The sequence below is a fragment of the Pyxicephalus adspersus genome, chromosome 7 (genome assembly GCF_032062135.1).
Source record: "Pyxicephalus adspersus chromosome 7, UCB_Pads_2.0, whole genome shotgun sequence".
Classification (NCBI taxonomy): Eukaryota; Metazoa; Chordata; class Amphibia; order Anura; family Pyxicephalidae; genus Pyxicephalus; species Pyxicephalus adspersus.
Genome location: NC_092864.1, coordinates 7,363,792 through 7,381,533, shown reverse-complemented (window position 1 = coordinate 7,381,533; position 17,742 = coordinate 7,363,792). Strand labels below are relative to the sequence as shown.

At 41.9% G+C, this 17,742-nt stretch overlaps 1 protein-coding gene across 1 annotated transcript; it reads right to left on the bottom strand.

Moving 5' to 3' along the window:
- Positions 1–4,781: 4,781 nt before the first annotated feature.
- LOC140335010 (nmrA-like family domain-containing protein 1) lies at positions 4,782–13,055 on the bottom strand. Its single transcript, XM_072417351.1, has 5 exons — positions 12,923–13,055; positions 8,991–9,229; positions 6,466–6,715; positions 5,247–5,437; positions 4,782–5,103 (listed from the first exon to the last, which is right to left on the bottom strand). The coding sequence occupies exons 1-5, from the start codon at positions 12,960–12,962 to the stop codon at positions 4,924–4,926; spliced, it is 900 nt and encodes a 299-aa protein (XP_072273452.1). The 5' UTR covers positions 12,963–13,055; the 3' UTR covers positions 4,782–4,923.
- Positions 13,056–17,742: the final 4,687 nt, after the last annotated feature.

The window sequence follows — 17,742 nt, the reverse complement described above, 5'->3', positions numbered from 1 at the left end:
GCCCCTCTTCATACCCCCATCTGCCCCTGATTTGGAGGTACTGCCCCTCTTCATAACCCTAACTGCCCCTGATTTGGAGGTACTGCCCCTCTTCATACCCCTAACTGCCCCTGATTTGGAGGTACTGCCCCTCTTCATACTCCTAACTGCCCCTGACTTGGAGGGACTGCCCCTCTCCATATCTCCCAATTTCCTCTGTATTGGAGGGACTGTCCCTCTTTCCTCCTCGGTTTTCCCTCTTTTTGGATGGATATGCAGCATCATCTGAGTAATCCTTTGAAGTTTGTTACACATGACGGATAATCCGAGTGGTTTGGTCCTGTGCCCAGACTTGTAGGTGTATACCGCAGACAGGCGATAAAGAAGAATGAAAATGTAACAAATTATAAAATGTTGGCCGTACCTCTATGGGCAGAGCTGGCACTGAAGCCCCACATTGTAATATTAAAGACTAGATACCAGTTTATTTTATATTTAAATTGTTCACTGATCCAACACATTTCAGGGGCTCCTTCATCAGGGGTCGTTTAGGCCCCCATAATGTGTTGGATCTGTGTACAATGCAATTTTCAAATAAAAAATGTGCCAACTGACATACCATGTCTCTCCTGCAATAAGGGATTCTGAGCAGTCTGTTTGCTTGCTATTCACAATGTGCGCTGAGCTGGGCATGTGTGAGTCAGGTCTGATACACATGAGCAGATCTGCTGCCGGTTTAGTTGTTAACTGATGGGTTTTCTTTTTCGTCATAGGTCCCAAAACACAGCATCCATGTGGATGATATTCTGTTCTCCTAAACCTTTCTGCATTGAAAGCAATCACAATACCAATGAAATCTGATTGATTATCGCACACTATGAATATGATCAGAAACCCAAAAATTGATTGTGATTGGTCCATTGCTGATTTTCTTTCAGAACCTGATCCATATGTGAAACTCAGCTAACATGTACTAGATCATACATCGATCCAGCATGGCCAGTAAATATGGCTGAAGATCCGGAACCTGGAAGAGGGCAGGGGAAGGATGGCAGTGCCGGAGAGGGTACTTGTGGTTGCCACATCACTGGGGGAAAGAGTAGAATGGTGGACAAGATTTGGACTTATGATTGACCAGATCACCTCACTAAGGGTCCATTTCCCCTACATGCATGTTGCCTAGTGCCATTTTGGGCAGCCCGTTCATTTAATTGGCCAACTCGATGCACCACATTGAACAGAAATATAATATGTTATAAAAGTTGCAGTGCGTGGATGTGCCATTCGGAAGAATTGGCAACCCAAGAAAGTGATTGTCACTGGAGACAGACATACTCGTCTCGGGCAAAAATCTAACATGGCACCCATTGGTGCCAACTGTATGTAATATGGTGATATGGCACCCATTGGTGCAGGCTGTACCTACACCAATGGGTGCACCAAATCTGGCAAGCCTTTGAAGTCCCATGAGCACCATGCAATGAAAGCCAATGAGATTTAGATGATCTGCATTTCAGGTACAACAAATCCTAAAAAGAAACCTTTTTAGAAGCAGGATTGCTTCAACTGTTTATTCCTCATTCTAAATGATCACCATTGGCATCATGCTAAGTGAACTCAAAAGGCCAGAAGAGGCCATTACTAGACGGTCTCATTGTGAAAACCAAGGAAGTGTGCACAGGACACCTCCTAATTTCCTAATGGTGTCAGCCTTGCCTGGTCATCTTTTGTTAAACTACTAAATCCTTCCACCATTCTTATCTCTACAACACAGAGACAAATGATTTGGTAGGTGCACAATAAAGACTGGCGGATTATGGATGTAAGCACAGGACACAGGACCCCTCTGAATGTCTTAGTGGTGCCAGTCCTGCCTATCTGTTTTATTTTAAGCTATTTGATCCCCAACCCCACTGACCTCTGTCATGTTCTACAACGCAGACACAAATCATTCTGTAGTCCAAAGATTAGGACTGGAATATCACGAGAGATATCGCAGGAAGTGTGCACAGGACAGATTGGAATTCCCGTAAAGATCAACACGTTTTCTGAATTTTTTTTTTTTTTTTGCATAAATACATCAAAATGCTTCCAACCAGGGTTCTCCAAGTTCTCCAAGACTAAAGAAGATAGGATAATATTAGTGAACCTGGGTGATCTACCAAACCTTAAATAAATCTGGTCCAGGATTGAAAACATTACAAATAGCAAATGATTTTAAAGAACCCTATTCCAGGTTTGCTGAATCACCCAGGTTCTCCCATGATAATGTTATCTTCTGCAGTCTTGAAAATCTTTTAAATCAGACCCATTGTGTCCCCACTGCACTGAGGTTGTTGCGTTACCGTGCAGCCATCTGCAGGTCTTGACCCAACAGGCCCCAGCCGCACTTCCTCAGCTAACCCTCTGTGTATAAGCGTTAATTTTCCAAAAGAATTAGAGCACTGGCCTCATGAATTGGAGGGCAAGGGGTAATCCCCACTTAGACCTGGGGGGGGTAATTAAAAATTCTGAAAGAGGGTTCTTGGTGCAGGTGATGTGACTCCCTTGGCATACATTCCCTCTATTCAGTTTCCACTTCCAGCCCCCATACAGAACATGCAATCTTCCTTGTGTCCAATGCAGCCAATGCATTAAAAGGCAAACAAAAAACGCCCAGGCAGCGTGACAGGGGGAATGCAGATTTTTGAAAATGAGACAATAAATGTATCAATCATATAGGAAGGGTGACAACACAGGGAACAGAATTCTGCAGACTCATCCCAACACATCACATCTCACCTCTTTGTTGCTAGATTGCTATAGGGCATGCAGGGAGAGCAAGCTCCTGACGATGCTGATCCAGGCGCTGGCCCTACTTTGTTTAATAGGCTCATTGTTAAAACTGCAAGATGATATTAACCCTTAACTAGCAAACGGGAAAGGGCGCTGCATGTGTATATTAATTACATGATAGCTCTTTTAATGCACATGTGCATTTCAATATTGCATGTGTGTTGCAATAAAGCAGCCTTTATGCACAATGGACGGGAAAAAACCCTACATGCACCAATATTGTTACAGGGTCACTGTAATACAAATATTAACCAATCAACAACATTGTCCGATCAATTTTTGATTGACAGAATCAATTTAATTTACAAATCGCCCATATTGTATGGCTGGTGATAAAAGGGGAATGTTGCTTAGAGAAGCCAATAAGATTTTTCTACAAGTGAGTACTGAGATGACTGACAGAATGGGAGCTGCAAGGCTGAACCGGTTGCCATACATGGAAACCGATTTCCTCTGGGGGGAACCCAGCCAGAATGTTCACATTCCAGCCAGTTATATCGCCTAGACTCCTTGGAAACATATAAACACTTCTGTTACCAAACAGAAACAGTAAAACGCAGAGGAAAACAATAAATTTCACCTGTTTCCTACCCTGGATATGAGATATGGCTATTGAGATTTTGCCAATTTTACAGCAATTTGATTCAGCATAGTTTTCTCAATCGGTGTCTGATTATGCAGACATAGGTGCAACAATCATTCTCATAACATATTGTGATTAGTATTTCTGCCACTAGATGACAGTGTTCAGCTCAATAGATTCTGTCTTTTGGAACTGGATGGTTACTTTGTCTTTACAGTATATCCATGTTCCTGCTGGCAGGGCTCAATCATGTATGCAGTAACTATTGGGTGTCTGCAGCAGCTTTCCTACAAAATTTAATTGCCAAAACTGAATAACTGATTATTGATCGATTTGATTCATCATGGAGATTGATTACTGACATTTTTTTGCTGGCTGTGTAGTGACACTGCAAATATGCAAATTGCTATGATGTAGTCACTAGAGATATATCTGTATTGTGCCGGGTTCAGGAGGTTCAAACATACATTAATCCTGAACAATCTGCTTTTTCAATAAAAAGCCGGCCAGCCCAGTGACTTTGCAGCTTCTCCACCTAGGGAAACTGGTCGGACCGGATGTTCTCCTTTTTACCTATTTCTAATAAAAGCAAAAAAAAAATTATAATAAAAAGATAAAGATAGAAAAGACAAACAAAAGGTTCTGATAAAACTGCACTATAGACATATGCCCCCCCCCTGCTGTGTAAATCAGTATTAGCAGTGTTAGTTTTTCCACCTTTGGGAGTACACCTTATGGTGGTATAGTATCTACCCATGTCTTGGAATATCAATACTTATATGCGCTTTAATGGAGGCAACAGAAAGCCAGTCTGTGATATTTTTCTGTCCCCTGAGGAAGCGAGTTTATTCCGTGAAACGCGTCAGGTTCAATCCAAATCTCTAACTGCCATATTCTTGGCTTTATTATTTGGACCTGCAAATGTAAGCTTGCATTCTCATCACTCACCACTGGGTGGAGATAAGAGCCTACAGGAAAACTCCATGGTCAGATATGGAGCTGATTTATTAAAATTCTCCAAAGCTGGGGAAGATAGACTAACATGGTCCAGGATTGACAATGTTTGCCAACTAATAGCAAATGATTTTGTGAAGAAACCCGTTGCAGGTTTTCTGGATCCCCCAGGTTCTTTTATGATAGTCCAACGTCTCCAGTCTTGGAAAGCTTTAATAAATCAGGCCTAGTGATTTGGATGCAAAGAGCAAATGTATCAGAAACAGCAGTAATCCATAGCAATCAAAATTGTTCTCCTACTGGTCTGATTGTAAGATCACCAACAATTTTCCCTATTGACCCTTTAACACCACTCATGGTTTCCAATAGTTGAAGGCCATAACATTCTATCTTAGGTAATACCAATATTTAATAGACATCAAAAAAGGAATTCTAAATGAGGGTTGAATGGCCAATCCAACAGACTAGAGGACCACCTACTTCTCAAGGGATTTATTTGGAAAACCGTAATGTCTATCCATGCAGGTAGGTCGGTAGGTTTTGTAGGTCAATATCCAGTAGATAAAACATTCTCACAAGTCTTTATATGCTTCCTTGTTTGATTCCATGAACTGCTTGAAGTTTTTAAGGTTGGGGTTGAGTTTTCGGGTCAGTTCTACATCACGGTCAGGTCTCAGGTGGTAGAACAAAAACATACTGGCCATCTCCTGTGCTCCAGGGAAGCCCAGTTTTGCATACGCCTCTGGAGTGATCTGCACACACAGCAAAAAGAGTTTAAAATGAAGAACCAAACTTTGGGCAAAAATTAAACTAAAAGTGTTAAAAACATTTGGGTGCTGCTTGGTGGCAACATCTTCAAAGACAAGTAGACCATCACCATTACCATCAGCCTCACCTTGGAGTCTACGATGGTCTTGCCAGTCACCTCGGACATGATCTCTGCGTATTGTTTGATGGTTAGCTTTTCGGCACTCAGTCCCAGATCCTTCCCGATGTATTGAGAGGGATTCTTTAGGATGCTATGAACAATAGGGCCGAGATCTGCAACACATATCCCATCCATCGGAATATCTCCCATGGGAATGACTAAAGGAGGACACAAGAAGAGCAAAATGAAACAATAGTAACCTGATACAAGGACTTGATGGAACTCCATTCTATTCTTAGACCAGAGTTTCTCAACTAGCGTTTCTCCAGAGGTTGCTAGGGGTTCCTTGAGCAATGAGAAATTTGAACTGACTCCTAGGTCAGTTTAGGTGACAACAATGATCTATTTCGCTATCTGTAAGGGTGACATTCTTACAAGGTTCAGCAAGCCAATGTACTGTGAGCTGTGGATATCGCTATGTGGGTACCAATGATACCAATGATCTTTATGGCTATCTGTAAGGGTGGCAGCCTTCCCATTGGCCACCAGTGTAGGAGGCATTGTTCTCAACGACCATTAACCCAATGTACTATTGTAGCCAATGTGGATAAATTAATTAAAGAAGGGGTTCCCTGAAGACCCAAAAGTTATTTCAAGTGTTCCATCATTAAAAAGGTCAAGAAATACTGTCTTTTACGGTTGTTACCTTCTGTTCCAAAGACAAGTGTAAAATTTTGGACTTCGGACTCTGAAAACCAGGGGTTGGTGGGCAGAAGAAGACACATGGCAGTACAAGGTTGGATTTTTTTAAGAAAAGAAGCATAGAATAATGCCTTCTTCTTATGCAGGTAAAATTAGAAGCTTTCAAAAAATTAAAAAATCAGAAAACCAAGGCCAAGAATCTACAGAAGAGGGCACCTACATCTTTCTCTAGTATACAGATTGCGACCTTAGATCTGTTGTTAGTAGGACTTTTGGTCCTCACTTTTAGACAGGAAACCAGGAAAGGTTGCCATGCTAAACCCTTAGCCTTACCCTACTTGACAACATTGGACATCTGCTAAATTATTTTGGAACCAACCAATCAGTTGACTCAAAGATAGACAAACTTTTGAACCTCCTTGATGAAGGTCCCTAGACCTTCCATAATTTTTGTTTTACTCATTGAAGATCATCTGGTATGTTTTCTATCCTTGTATTATATTGGTTGTACTTCACATGAACATTATTTTCTTTAAAACCTTACCCAACTGATATGTCTTCCCATCTTGGCATTTCTGTGGTCGGCAGGTCGTCAGGAAGTTATCGAAGTAGAAGGCAAGTCTTACGTTGGTCATGGGCACTTTTATCTGTCTGAAATATTCCTCCACCACCCCTTTACCATCGAAATGAAGAACTTCCAGCTTTCCCCCGGTAATTTTTTGGACATTCTCCAGACCACTGTAGACCACATGCTGAAGACCCAGCTGCTTGCACAGATCTGCAATCTGTTTCCCCTGGAATATAGGAAACAATAACTGAAATAACCTTTATTAGGAGTTGCCTAGCACCGTCCTTTGAAAAGATAGGCAATGTCATATTCAACACCAGATCCGCCATAGTTTTCCTCCTTGAGGAAACTTTACAGTATCTAGACAAAATTAGCATATAACAAGTATCTCAATTGCCTTCAGGAGCACCACCGGAGAATGGAAAGCTCTTGGAACCAACAGAATGGAAATCAGTTGTGATATTATAAGTTATTAAATATCTCCAAGACTGGAGAAGATAGACTATCATGGGAGAACCTGGGTGACCCAACAAACCTCAAATGGATTTCTTAAAAAATAGTTTGCTACTGGGACCACTCTTGGAGACCTTTATTAAATCAAACCCATTGTGTGAATATACCAGTTAGGACATCATAGCATTTCATAGGGTGGATAAGCAGAAAAACCATTGGTATTGGTTAAACTGACCCGAGAGGTCCAAATTCTCAAGGAACTCCTAGCAACCTCTGGAGGAACCTTAGGGTTCCATGGATCTGACAACGAGAAATACTGCTCTGGAAGGACAGAGACACCCTTGCCTAAGCATCATTCATGGTCACCACCTTCTAAGATGCCAGCTCAAAATTGCCTCAAACAATTCTTGTCTTGTATCTGATATTTACAGCTTGGGATTTTATACAAGATAACAAGATACAATGTTATCACTTGGGAAACTAGATGATGCCTGCAGCTGAACAATGACATCATCACAACCTTTATTATTATTATTATTAATAATAATAATAATATTAATAATAATAATTATTATATAAAATTGTATTATATTGCACCAACATATTATTCATGTTGTATAATAATTTAGGGTTGCAAGTAAAAGACAGACACAGACAGTGACACAGGAGGAGGAGAGGACCCTGCCCAGAAGAGTTTACAATCTAGGAGATGGGGGAAGCAACATACAATAGGAGGGGATATGGAATGGTGGAAAGTACTGAGGGTTTAGGAGACAGAAGAAGATGTCGTAGGCAAGTTTAGGCAAGGTAGGCAAGTTTAAAAAGAGTTTTAAGAGCTTTATGTAAATAACATAAAGTAAAACCAAGCCAATTAAGATGAAGAAGAGAGTTCTAGAGTCGGGGCAGCTCTAGAAAAGTCTTGGAACTGTGCGTGTGATGAGGTTATGAGTGAGGAAGTCATTAGTAGGTCATTGGAGGAGCGAAGGAGTGGCTAGGGGGTATTTTTCAAGGTCAGGTCAGAAATGTAAGTGGGGCAAGAACTGTGGAGGGTTTTGAAAGCAAAGCACAGGAGCTTGAATTTGATTTTAAGGTGAAATGGAAGCCAATGAAGAGAACTACAAAGAGAGGCAGCAGAAGAGGAGTGGTGGGTAGGCTGTGTCTGGGGAAGGTAGGTGGGTAGCTATGTGGGAAGGATGGATAAGTCTGGCTGTAGCATTCATAATAGCTTGTAGAGGAGAAAGTCGGGTTAGTGGAATACCAGAGAGGAGGATGTTACAACAGACCACTTAAGAGATGATAAGAGCATTTACAAGGAGTTTGAAGGTCTCTGGGGACAGGAAGGCAAAATTGAACATCAAAGTTCTGGACTACCACAATAATGCAATCAAATATATATATGAATATATAAGTGAATAACAGTTTTTTTCACATTTTCATCTTTTGTTGGGTTAATCACTGCTTCTGACTTTCCCCAACTACATGTAGACCAGCAATGACTGAGCATTCCTCATAGTTGGGTTTGTTCGTGGTGACAACAGTGGCCATTACGTGTTATGTGTGACTTGCATTCTCCATTGGGAAAGCTTCTGACAACTGGGAGACAGGAAAAGAATGTTTTCAATCTATACCAGGAAATACCCAAACAAATGTTATGGGGGCTGCATATACTTTTCAGTATAAAAATGATTTTAGAAAGAAGTATTGAAGCTTAAATGAGATTTTACATCCACTTAGGGCTTCAGAGCAATTCCGATGCCCATGCAGTGGTCTCTTTAATCTGCATTATTCTGCAACCTATTGGTCAATGATCAATTGAACACAGCAGTCACAATAATAAATGTTCTATCTTTTCCATTTATCCACTGAAAAAACTGGCAAATCCTAGCCAATATGACAGGTGAATAATTTTTAAATAAACCCATAAAAGTGAACAGAACAGACCCCTACATGGTGCAGTCTTCCCAAGGAATACCAGGCCCCTCTGTGCTGCAGAAACATATATGGAGGTCAGTCTGTAGTTAAGTAAAGTATCTGACTTTATTTTTTACCTGTTTGATCTCCTTATCCTTATCCAAATGTTCCCAAAAGTTAGTGACCACAAAAGCTCCATAAGCGCCCTTCAGAGCTGTCTTCAAACTCTTTTCATCATCCAGATCTGCAGCAACGACCTCCGCGCCGCTTTCCTCTAGCTTCTGTGCTGCTGGTTTGGTGACATCCCGAGTCACCGCCCTGACCCCAAATGAGCAGTCCTGTAGGAGTGCCTCGACCACTGAACCACCTTGAGATCCTGCAACAAAGATGGGGTAGGGTCTGAAGAGCAAGATATAAACTTGACATATAATGACTACAATAAATGTACCCACCAATCACAGCCAAGTCAATTTACCCCAAAATCCAGGGAGTCAACCAGTTTTTTTTTCATCATCTCACTTGATGTACAGACCTCTCTCAATTCCTCTGGAGACCTGGACAGTGCTCATTGCCATTACAACTTCTTCTGTTTTACACAAGATTTAATTCTTTGGTTTTGTTCTTCCATGCAAGATGGGGCAACATTCTTATTGTTGGGGAAGCAAGAGCTTATGGCTTGGCTGGGGTTGGGGTAGCACTTGCATGGAGTGCAACCTATGAATAATGTGCTATAAGCAATAGGTAGGTACAACTACAGGTGAAGCTAGGTGGATGGCACCACTTATAGTTATTGTGGACCTAAGTGGCTAGGGTTGCTTATCCAATAATAGCCCCATTCAACATCTTATTTTGCTGCTGGAAAAAAAGAAGGATATGAACTACCATGTGTTTTTTGCAGGGTATTAGGGTGATAATAGGGACCCAACTGAATATGCAAACCTCTTTGAAAAATACAATGATACCGTCACCTCATCTTTCCAACTGGACAGTAAAGGAACAGCAGACCAATGATTTCTTTCCTTTTCTAATTCAAGTGTCTCCTCCAATCAGAATGTTTCAGTTATTTTGCAAGCAGCACACCTGATTGGCTCTTATTTCTAATATCTGAATGGCCTTCTAATGCCAGTGGCAGGTCTGGGATAGAAGCCAGTGAGAAGGTGTGCAGGAGCCGGGTGTGTTCTATTTGACAAATTATAACCTGAGATTACACAGTGTTATGCCCTGTGCATTATATAACTATGTCTCTGTGCAGTGATTGTTTTTCAAGCCTGACTTTGAGTACAATATAGGCATGGCTCTGAAATCTCTTTTTTCACCTGTCCATATGGAGTCACCTGCTCCATAATACCCAGAAATGCCAGGTATCTTCTTTCCTGGTGGGGAAGATTAAAGGAAAGTGTATCATATACCGTATTTTTCGGACTATAAGACGCACTTTTTCTTCCCCAAAACTGGGGGGGAAAAGTGGGTGCGTCTTATACACCGAATACATGTTAAATATACCGGTAATTAAAAAAAATCATACTCACCCGATACCCCGATCCCGCGATGCTGTGGGCTTCTTCTTCTCCTCGCTCTCCTCCCGGCTGCAGCGCGTGTCTCCTCCTCCTCTGAGCGAGGAGAAGCCGGCACACGTGCCCTCGCGATCCGGTAAGCAGGCTGGATCAGCCTGCTTATGGGATCGCTGGGGTATGCGTGTCGGCTTCTCCTCTCTCAGAGGAGGAGACACGCGCTGCAGCCAGGAGGAGAGCCAGGAGAAGCCGACACCCGTGCCCCCGCGATCTCATAAGCAGGCTGGATCAGCCTGCTTACGGGATCGCGAGGGCACGGGTGCCGGCTTCTCCTTGCTCTCCTCCCGGCTGCAGCGCGTGTCCCCTCCTCCTCCTCTGAGCGAGGAGAAGCCGGCACACGTGCCCTCGCGATCCGGTAAGCAGGCTGGATCAGCCTGCTTATGGGATCGCTGGGGTATGCGTGTCGGCTTCTCCTCGCTCAGAGGAGGAGGGGACACGCGCTGCAGCCAGGAGGAGAGCGAGGAGAAGAAGAAGCCCACAGCATCGCGGGATCGCGGTATCGGGTGAGTATGATTTTTTGGCACAGGGTGATCAGAAGGGGATACATTGTGTCAATGTATCCCCTTCTAATCACTCTGTGTCAATGTATCCCCTTCTGATCACTCTGTGTCAGAGTGATTAGAAGGGGATACATTGACACAGAGTGATTAGAAGGCGATACATTGACACAGAGTGATTTTTTAGTATTTTGTTCAGAATCTTTTTTTTCTAGGTTTTTCTCCTTTAAAATTGGGTGCGTCTTATAGGCCGGAGCGTCTTATAGTCCAAAAAATACGGTACATGGCTGCAGTTTAATGCCAACCTGTGCTTGGCCAACTGGCTTTGCATTATGTTAAAAAGGCAAGGAGAGAGTCTTTGTTTAGGTTCCAATGACAGCAACATAGAGCTACGTAAGATGCCAGTGCCACCTGTCCATATGGAGTCACCTGCTCCATAATACCCAGAAATGCCAGGTATCTTCTTTCCTGGTGGGGAAGATTGAAGGAAAGTGTATCAAATATATGGCTGCAGCTTAATGCCAACCTGTGCTTGGCCAGCTGGCTTTACATCATCATATGGAGACAAGGAGGGAGTCCTCATCGATGTCTCGGTTCCAACGACAGCAACTTGAGCTATGTGAGATGCCAGGGCCAATGACTGCAACGTAATAAATACTTTAACTTCACCAATAAGGCTACTCTAATCTGGCTGTTCATCCATGTAATAATATTAAACTGGAGTGGACTGGAAACCCATGCAAACACAGAGAGAACATACAAACTACTTGCAAATGGTGTCCTGGCTGGGATTTGAACCTGTGACCTAGCGCTGCAAAGACTAGAGTTCTAATCAGTGAGCCAAACATGCTCCTTGCTAGCAGGGCAGAGCCCTGATGAAGAGCATTAGAACCTCTGAAACGTGTCACAGATCTATGAATTGAAAAATAAATGGACTTATTTATTTGAATTCTCACTCTTTTGCCTCCATCTATTGATTGGTGTCTGTGTCCCCATTTGGAAGGTCTCATTGTACTTCATTCCATATTTGACAAATGTCACACACAACAGAAAGTGATGTTAAATCTCCCAAATAGGAGAACAATTAGAAGAGTCAGGACAATTTAGAGTTTCTTTTAGGATTGATTTTATTGCAGATTTTAACAAAGCCAACACACAAAGGTTGTGCTGGCTTTTCCAAATTTGCAAGCTCACACAGAACACCCAATCATGGTGCATATGGGACAATGGAAGCTTAATATATTGGATTGAATTGGAATGGATTAGTTATGTCAATTTATGATCGTTCCCAAAGCTCCTCATTACTAAGATTTATCCTTACAAATGGTGTCAGACAGAAAAAGGGAATAGAATCGAATTCTTCCCAATAGGAATATTCTCATCACATCTATAACAAGGCTCAGATACAATCTGCACTGCATTGTACCCCAAAGAGTCTAACACCTACCAATACTGACCGTACTTACTGTATGCCCTGTGATCTTCTGTCCTACCAGTTCTATTTGTGTTGACCAGTCCACTGAACCTTCCAATGTCATCAGTCCACATTAAATTCAAGGTGGGACGTGACCACTGATAGGAATTCCAGTCCTGGAGTTCTGAGGACCAGGGAACTGACAGTCAGGTATCCGTAGATTAAGGTAAGTATTAGTGTGCGTCAGACTCATTTTTTAAAAAAATTGGGCAGATGAAGGGAAGCAATGGTCAATATTTATTTCTGGTACCTGGTCAGATTTCAAACTTGAATTTCCAACATATCCAAACCTACAAATAAAGTATTTGCTGGAATAGCAGTCCATTACCTCAATGGACCCAAGCAGCTGATATACCATCCTTGTTCTCTTTAAAAAAGACTGGTATTAAGCTCTGCATAATACAGAAACGTTCACCCTGCAGAGTATTCACGTTCCTGTGCTCACAAGGTGAATATCCTCCACTGGTTGAGTTGTTTTTTTGCCAAACCACCATCTATTGTCGTTGACCTAACTTTATTTCACTCACCTGTGGCTCCAAAAACAGTGATAGTTTTCTTGCCAGCCATTGCTGAGGATGCAGAACACTCCAGGGATGATAGAATCCTTTCTTGTAAATCAATAGAGATGAACTAATTCCTTTCTTTTGTAACAGTGTCTTTCAACAACCTCCTCCAGTTGCTCAACAATTTGCGCCACTCCCTGCTCAGTAATAAAGCCAGAAAATTATTTATTATTTTGGAGCAGATTAATTGAATGTATTCTTTTTAGTTGGTAGACGCCTGTTGGCCTGTTGCCTGTTGTAGTCTGTTTTTGAAGGAATCAGCCAATCAGGGCATTCCTGGCAAAAACATTTATATATATTAATATTTTTCTCCTGGAACTTCATCATCAACTTCATCAAAATTAGGCAAAAGCTTGCAAGTCCGGGCTGTGCATATTCAAGTTCTATCATGCTGCTGTGACAACCTTTAATTATAGGTGTGTAACCTGATTGTTAATGTTTTAAAAACTGTAATTTGTTGTAATGCTGCTGCTGATGTACCAAAAAGAAACCACTGCAACAGAATTTAGAGAAAAGTTTTAAGTGATCTGTTTGACAGAAGAAGACTGATTGCAAGGGAGGAGGAAATCGGCTAAATGATTGGGCAATCATAATTCATTTCATGATTCAATCTTTTTATTGGAAAGTTTTAAGGTGGCCAACAAATAAACAATTCACAATAATCATACAAACGTATGTATCTGAAAATTAAGGGGATGGGGGAAAGGAGAGGAAGTCCACGTTGGAGAAACTATACTCAAGAAGAACAATGGTTCAGCCATGGGTTCCATATAAGCTAAAGTTCATGTGGAGTGTCCTTGAGGATACAGGTAAGTTTATTATTATCCATTTGAGTTTCACTTTCAGTATGGAAAAGTTGATCGTGTTTGAGTTCCAAGATTTGTCCAAGGCGATTCTGGCTACCAGTAAGATGTATTTGCTTAGCTTTTTGGATGCTAAAGGCATTTCAATAGCACTCAATGAAGCCCCTTTTTGGCTAGGCAACAACGTAGTATTAGGAACTGTGGAAATGAGACTGAATAACTACAGAAAGACCAGAAATCTGCTACTGGGTATAACCACCATTTGTGCTTTATACTGCCCAGGCCACCACACCCCCTAAAACAAAGGGACGAGGCTCCCGGATGACACTGAGAGCCTAGCTGGTACCATATGCCACCTTAAATGGTTGAAAGGTAAGTTCAACCAGGCCTATATTCAGGGAAATCTTGGACAAGTTCTTCGCCAAATCGAACTACTCCCCCAACTTTTCCCAGATCATTCTCCCAAAGCCTCTTGGAGGATGGGCCTGCAGAGCTGAGTACAAGATCTGTCCCCTGGGGTCAAAAATGGACTTGCAGGTGCTCTCAAAAGAGCACAAAGGATGACCCTCGGGCAATTTTGGATTGGACAAATGATGGTATTTGACTATAATGAAAACATTTTATTTCTGGGGGTTCCTTGACCCTAACTAGATGTTCATAACTGAGAAAAGATCTACCAATAAGGAGGTCCCCTACCCTAAGAAAACCTTTATTTACTCACCATTGAAAAGGAGTGGGGTGCATTCACGGGGGAAATTCGGTGTTTCCCCATAATAAAGTCAATTTAATGCTATGCCAGACTGACAGGCCATATCGTAAAGAAGACCAGAGGATCTTGGGACGTAAATGAGCCAGGTCCCACATTACGACATGAATAGCAAGGTAAGGTTAGGCTGTTGCTTTCCCATAATTTTCTGTGCCAGAAAAAATGGCCACCAAGACAAACAGAGAGAGTAAATCTTTCCAGTGAGGATACAACCCACAATAAAAACATGACAAGGTGGCACTACTCTTTGCAAAACTGCAAAAAAAGAATTTGTGGTTTAGATACACTTAAAGGCACTCCTGTGTGTTGGAAGAGAGGGTGAGGTTCAGCCACCGGGTTCTAGTTTTAGCACAATAGCTGGGCAAGGCATTCACTTTGCTATAGAGCCAGTCCATGCAGCTGCACATATATACCTTTCCTCCGCTCCTCTGCTGCTCCATTCACTGGTGGAACCCTAGTGCCATGTCTGGTGTTTACCAGCTTTCTTTCACATACTTGATGACTGGATATCCAATGTTATCAAATGGAGAAGGCCGGCCTTTAGCCTAAGTGACCTGTGCCAAGGTACAGGGTGCCATTAGAATCAAAAAAGGAGCGCTGTAAAAACTTCAGCAGACCAGCCCCTTCTACCTGCATATGTGATTATTATCAGGGGAGGTGGGAGGGCAAGGGCAGGTAATGTGTGATGAGCATTAGTGTTAAAAATCACCAGCTACATGAAGCGTTCTCCCCAAGGTAACTGTGCACCGGTATGAGCAAGAGCTGCAACCTCACACTAAAGCCTGATTTATCAAAGCTCTCCAAGGCTGGGGAGGATACACTGTCCTCGGTAAAGCTACCCAGCAAACCGGGAACTGATTTCTTCAAAGTCATTTGCTATTTGCTAGCAAATTTATTTCAGTCCTGGCCCAGATCTATTTCAGGTTTGCTGGATCACCCAGATTCACTGATGAAAGCTGATCTTCTCCAGCCTTGGGAAGCTTTGATAAATTGGGCCCATAATCCTGTACAAAAAAAAGGGCCCTGAAATTAATAAATCAGTACCTGAAAGTTAAGCTACATTCACACATCAGATGAATCTCACCTGTGATGCAAGGTTGTGCTCATCTTGTGCAATATTCTGTGGTCCTCTGATGTTACTCATCAATCTTCAACCAAGGATTGATGAACGACCAATTAGGATCGATTCACTTGTATAGAGAAGAGCTCGTTTGAGCTCTTTTTTTTTTCATTAAAGATCATTTCCAGTGACGATACTCCGACGTCCATCCAATGAGGCTTTAGTGTTATGCCATAGGCAGGTGCTAACCAGAAATCCCCCTCCCCCCATAGCTCCACTAGGTGTGCAGGTTTTTTTCCATTAGCATATTAAAATTCAGCATGCAAACTATAATGCAAAGTGCAAATCGAATTAAAGCAGCAAATTAAATATATTTTCATATTGGTTTTCTAAAATCTTAATTTTCATAATGGTTTTCCCAAAGTGTACATGTCACTTAGGAGAAAAAAATCAGATTGGTCCCGATAGATGGATTGGTCCCGATGGGTCTTTGGTATATTTTAGGTGAGCTTTGAGAGCCCGTCCCTATAGCTGGACACACACAGGTCTTAAACAGGTAACTTGCACATCAAATGACCCTGCGCATGAATTCCTAAAATAAAGTCATAAGCATGTTCATTTTCCCATCGACACAAGACCTAAGACTCCAAACACACGGCCCTTACAACGACTTTTGAGATCCATATTTGAAATCCACTTAGTGCAAACTGCTGCTGTGCAAACTGCACAATGGGAATCTACATTAATACATTGCCACCATGTAAATCCTAAACAGAAACCACACCATGATCAAAATCTGCATACAAATAATTGCCCCCATTTGTTCTCATTTACTTGGGGCAGAAGTTGAGCCTGTGGTGGAATGCTGCAACTCATCTTGGGTCTGAAATCAGCTTTATTATTTAGACCTGCAAATGTAAGCTTACATTCCCATCACTCATCTCTGGGTGTAAATAAGAGCCTACAGGAAAACTCCACGGTCAGATATGGACCTGATTTATTAAAGCTCTCCAAAGCTGGAGAAGATAGACTGTCATGGGATTACCTGGGTGATCCAGCAATCCTGGAATGGATCTGGTCTTGGATTGACAATGTTTGCCAACTACTAGCAAATGATTTTGTGAAGAAATACGTTGCAGGTTTGCTGGATCACCCAGGTTCTTTTATGATAGTCTATTGTCTCTAGTCTTGGAAAGCTTTAATAAATCAGGCCTAGTGATTTGGATGCAAAGAACAAAGGTATCAGAAACAGCAGTAATCCATACCAATCAAAATTGTTCTCCTACTGGTCTGATTGGAAGATCACCAGCAATGTTCCCTATTGACCCTTTAACACCACTCATGGTTTCCAATAGTTAAAGGCCATAACATTCTATCTAAGGTAATACCAATATTTAATAGACATCAATAAAGGAATTCTGGATGAGGGTTGATGGCCAATCCAACAGGCTAGATTACCACCGACTTCTCAAGGGATTTATTTGGAAAACCGTAATGTCTATTCATGCAGGTAGGTCTGTAGGTTTTGTAGGTCGATATCCAGTAGATAAAACATTCTCACAGATCTTTATATGCTTCCTTGTTTGATTCCATCAACTGGTTGAAGTTTTTAAGCTTGGGGTTGGTTTTTAAGTTTTTAAGCTCCAGTGGTGCTCCTGCCTTGACCACTGAACCACCTTGAGATCCTGCAACAAAAATGGGGTACGGTCTGAAGAGCAGAATATTATTTTATAATGACTACAACAAATGTACCCACCAATCACAGCCAAGTCAATTTGCCCCAAAATCCAGGGAGTCAACCAGTTTTTTTTTCATCATCTGACTTGATGTACAGACCTCTCTCAATTCCTCTGGAGACCTGGACAGTGCTCATTGCCATTACAACTTCTTGTGTTTTACACAAGATTTAATTCTTTGGTTTTGTTCTTCCATGCAAGATGGGGCAACATTCCTATTGTTGGGGAAGCAAGGGATTATGGCTTGGCTGGGGTTGGGGTAGCACTTGTATGGAGTGTAACCTATGATTATTGCGCTATAGCCCATAGGTAGGTACAACTACAGGTGAAGCTAGGTGGATGGCACCACTTATAGTTATTGTGGACCTAAGTGGCTGGGGTTGCTTATCCAATAATAGCCCCATTCAACTTCTTATTTT

Coding starts and splice junctions, on each gene's coding strand:
- LOC140335010 (XM_072417351.1), bottom strand. CDS start 12,962: ATGGCTGGCAAGAAAACTATCACTGTTTTTGGAGCCACAG. Junction 9,230..12,922: donor CACTGTTTTTGGAGCCACAG/GTGAGTGAAATA, acceptor TCTTTGTTGCAG/GATCTCAAGGTGGTTCAGTG. Junction 6,716..8,990: donor AGGATAAGGAGATCAAACAG/GTAAAAAATAAA, acceptor CCTATATTCCAG/GGGAAACAGATTGCAGATCT.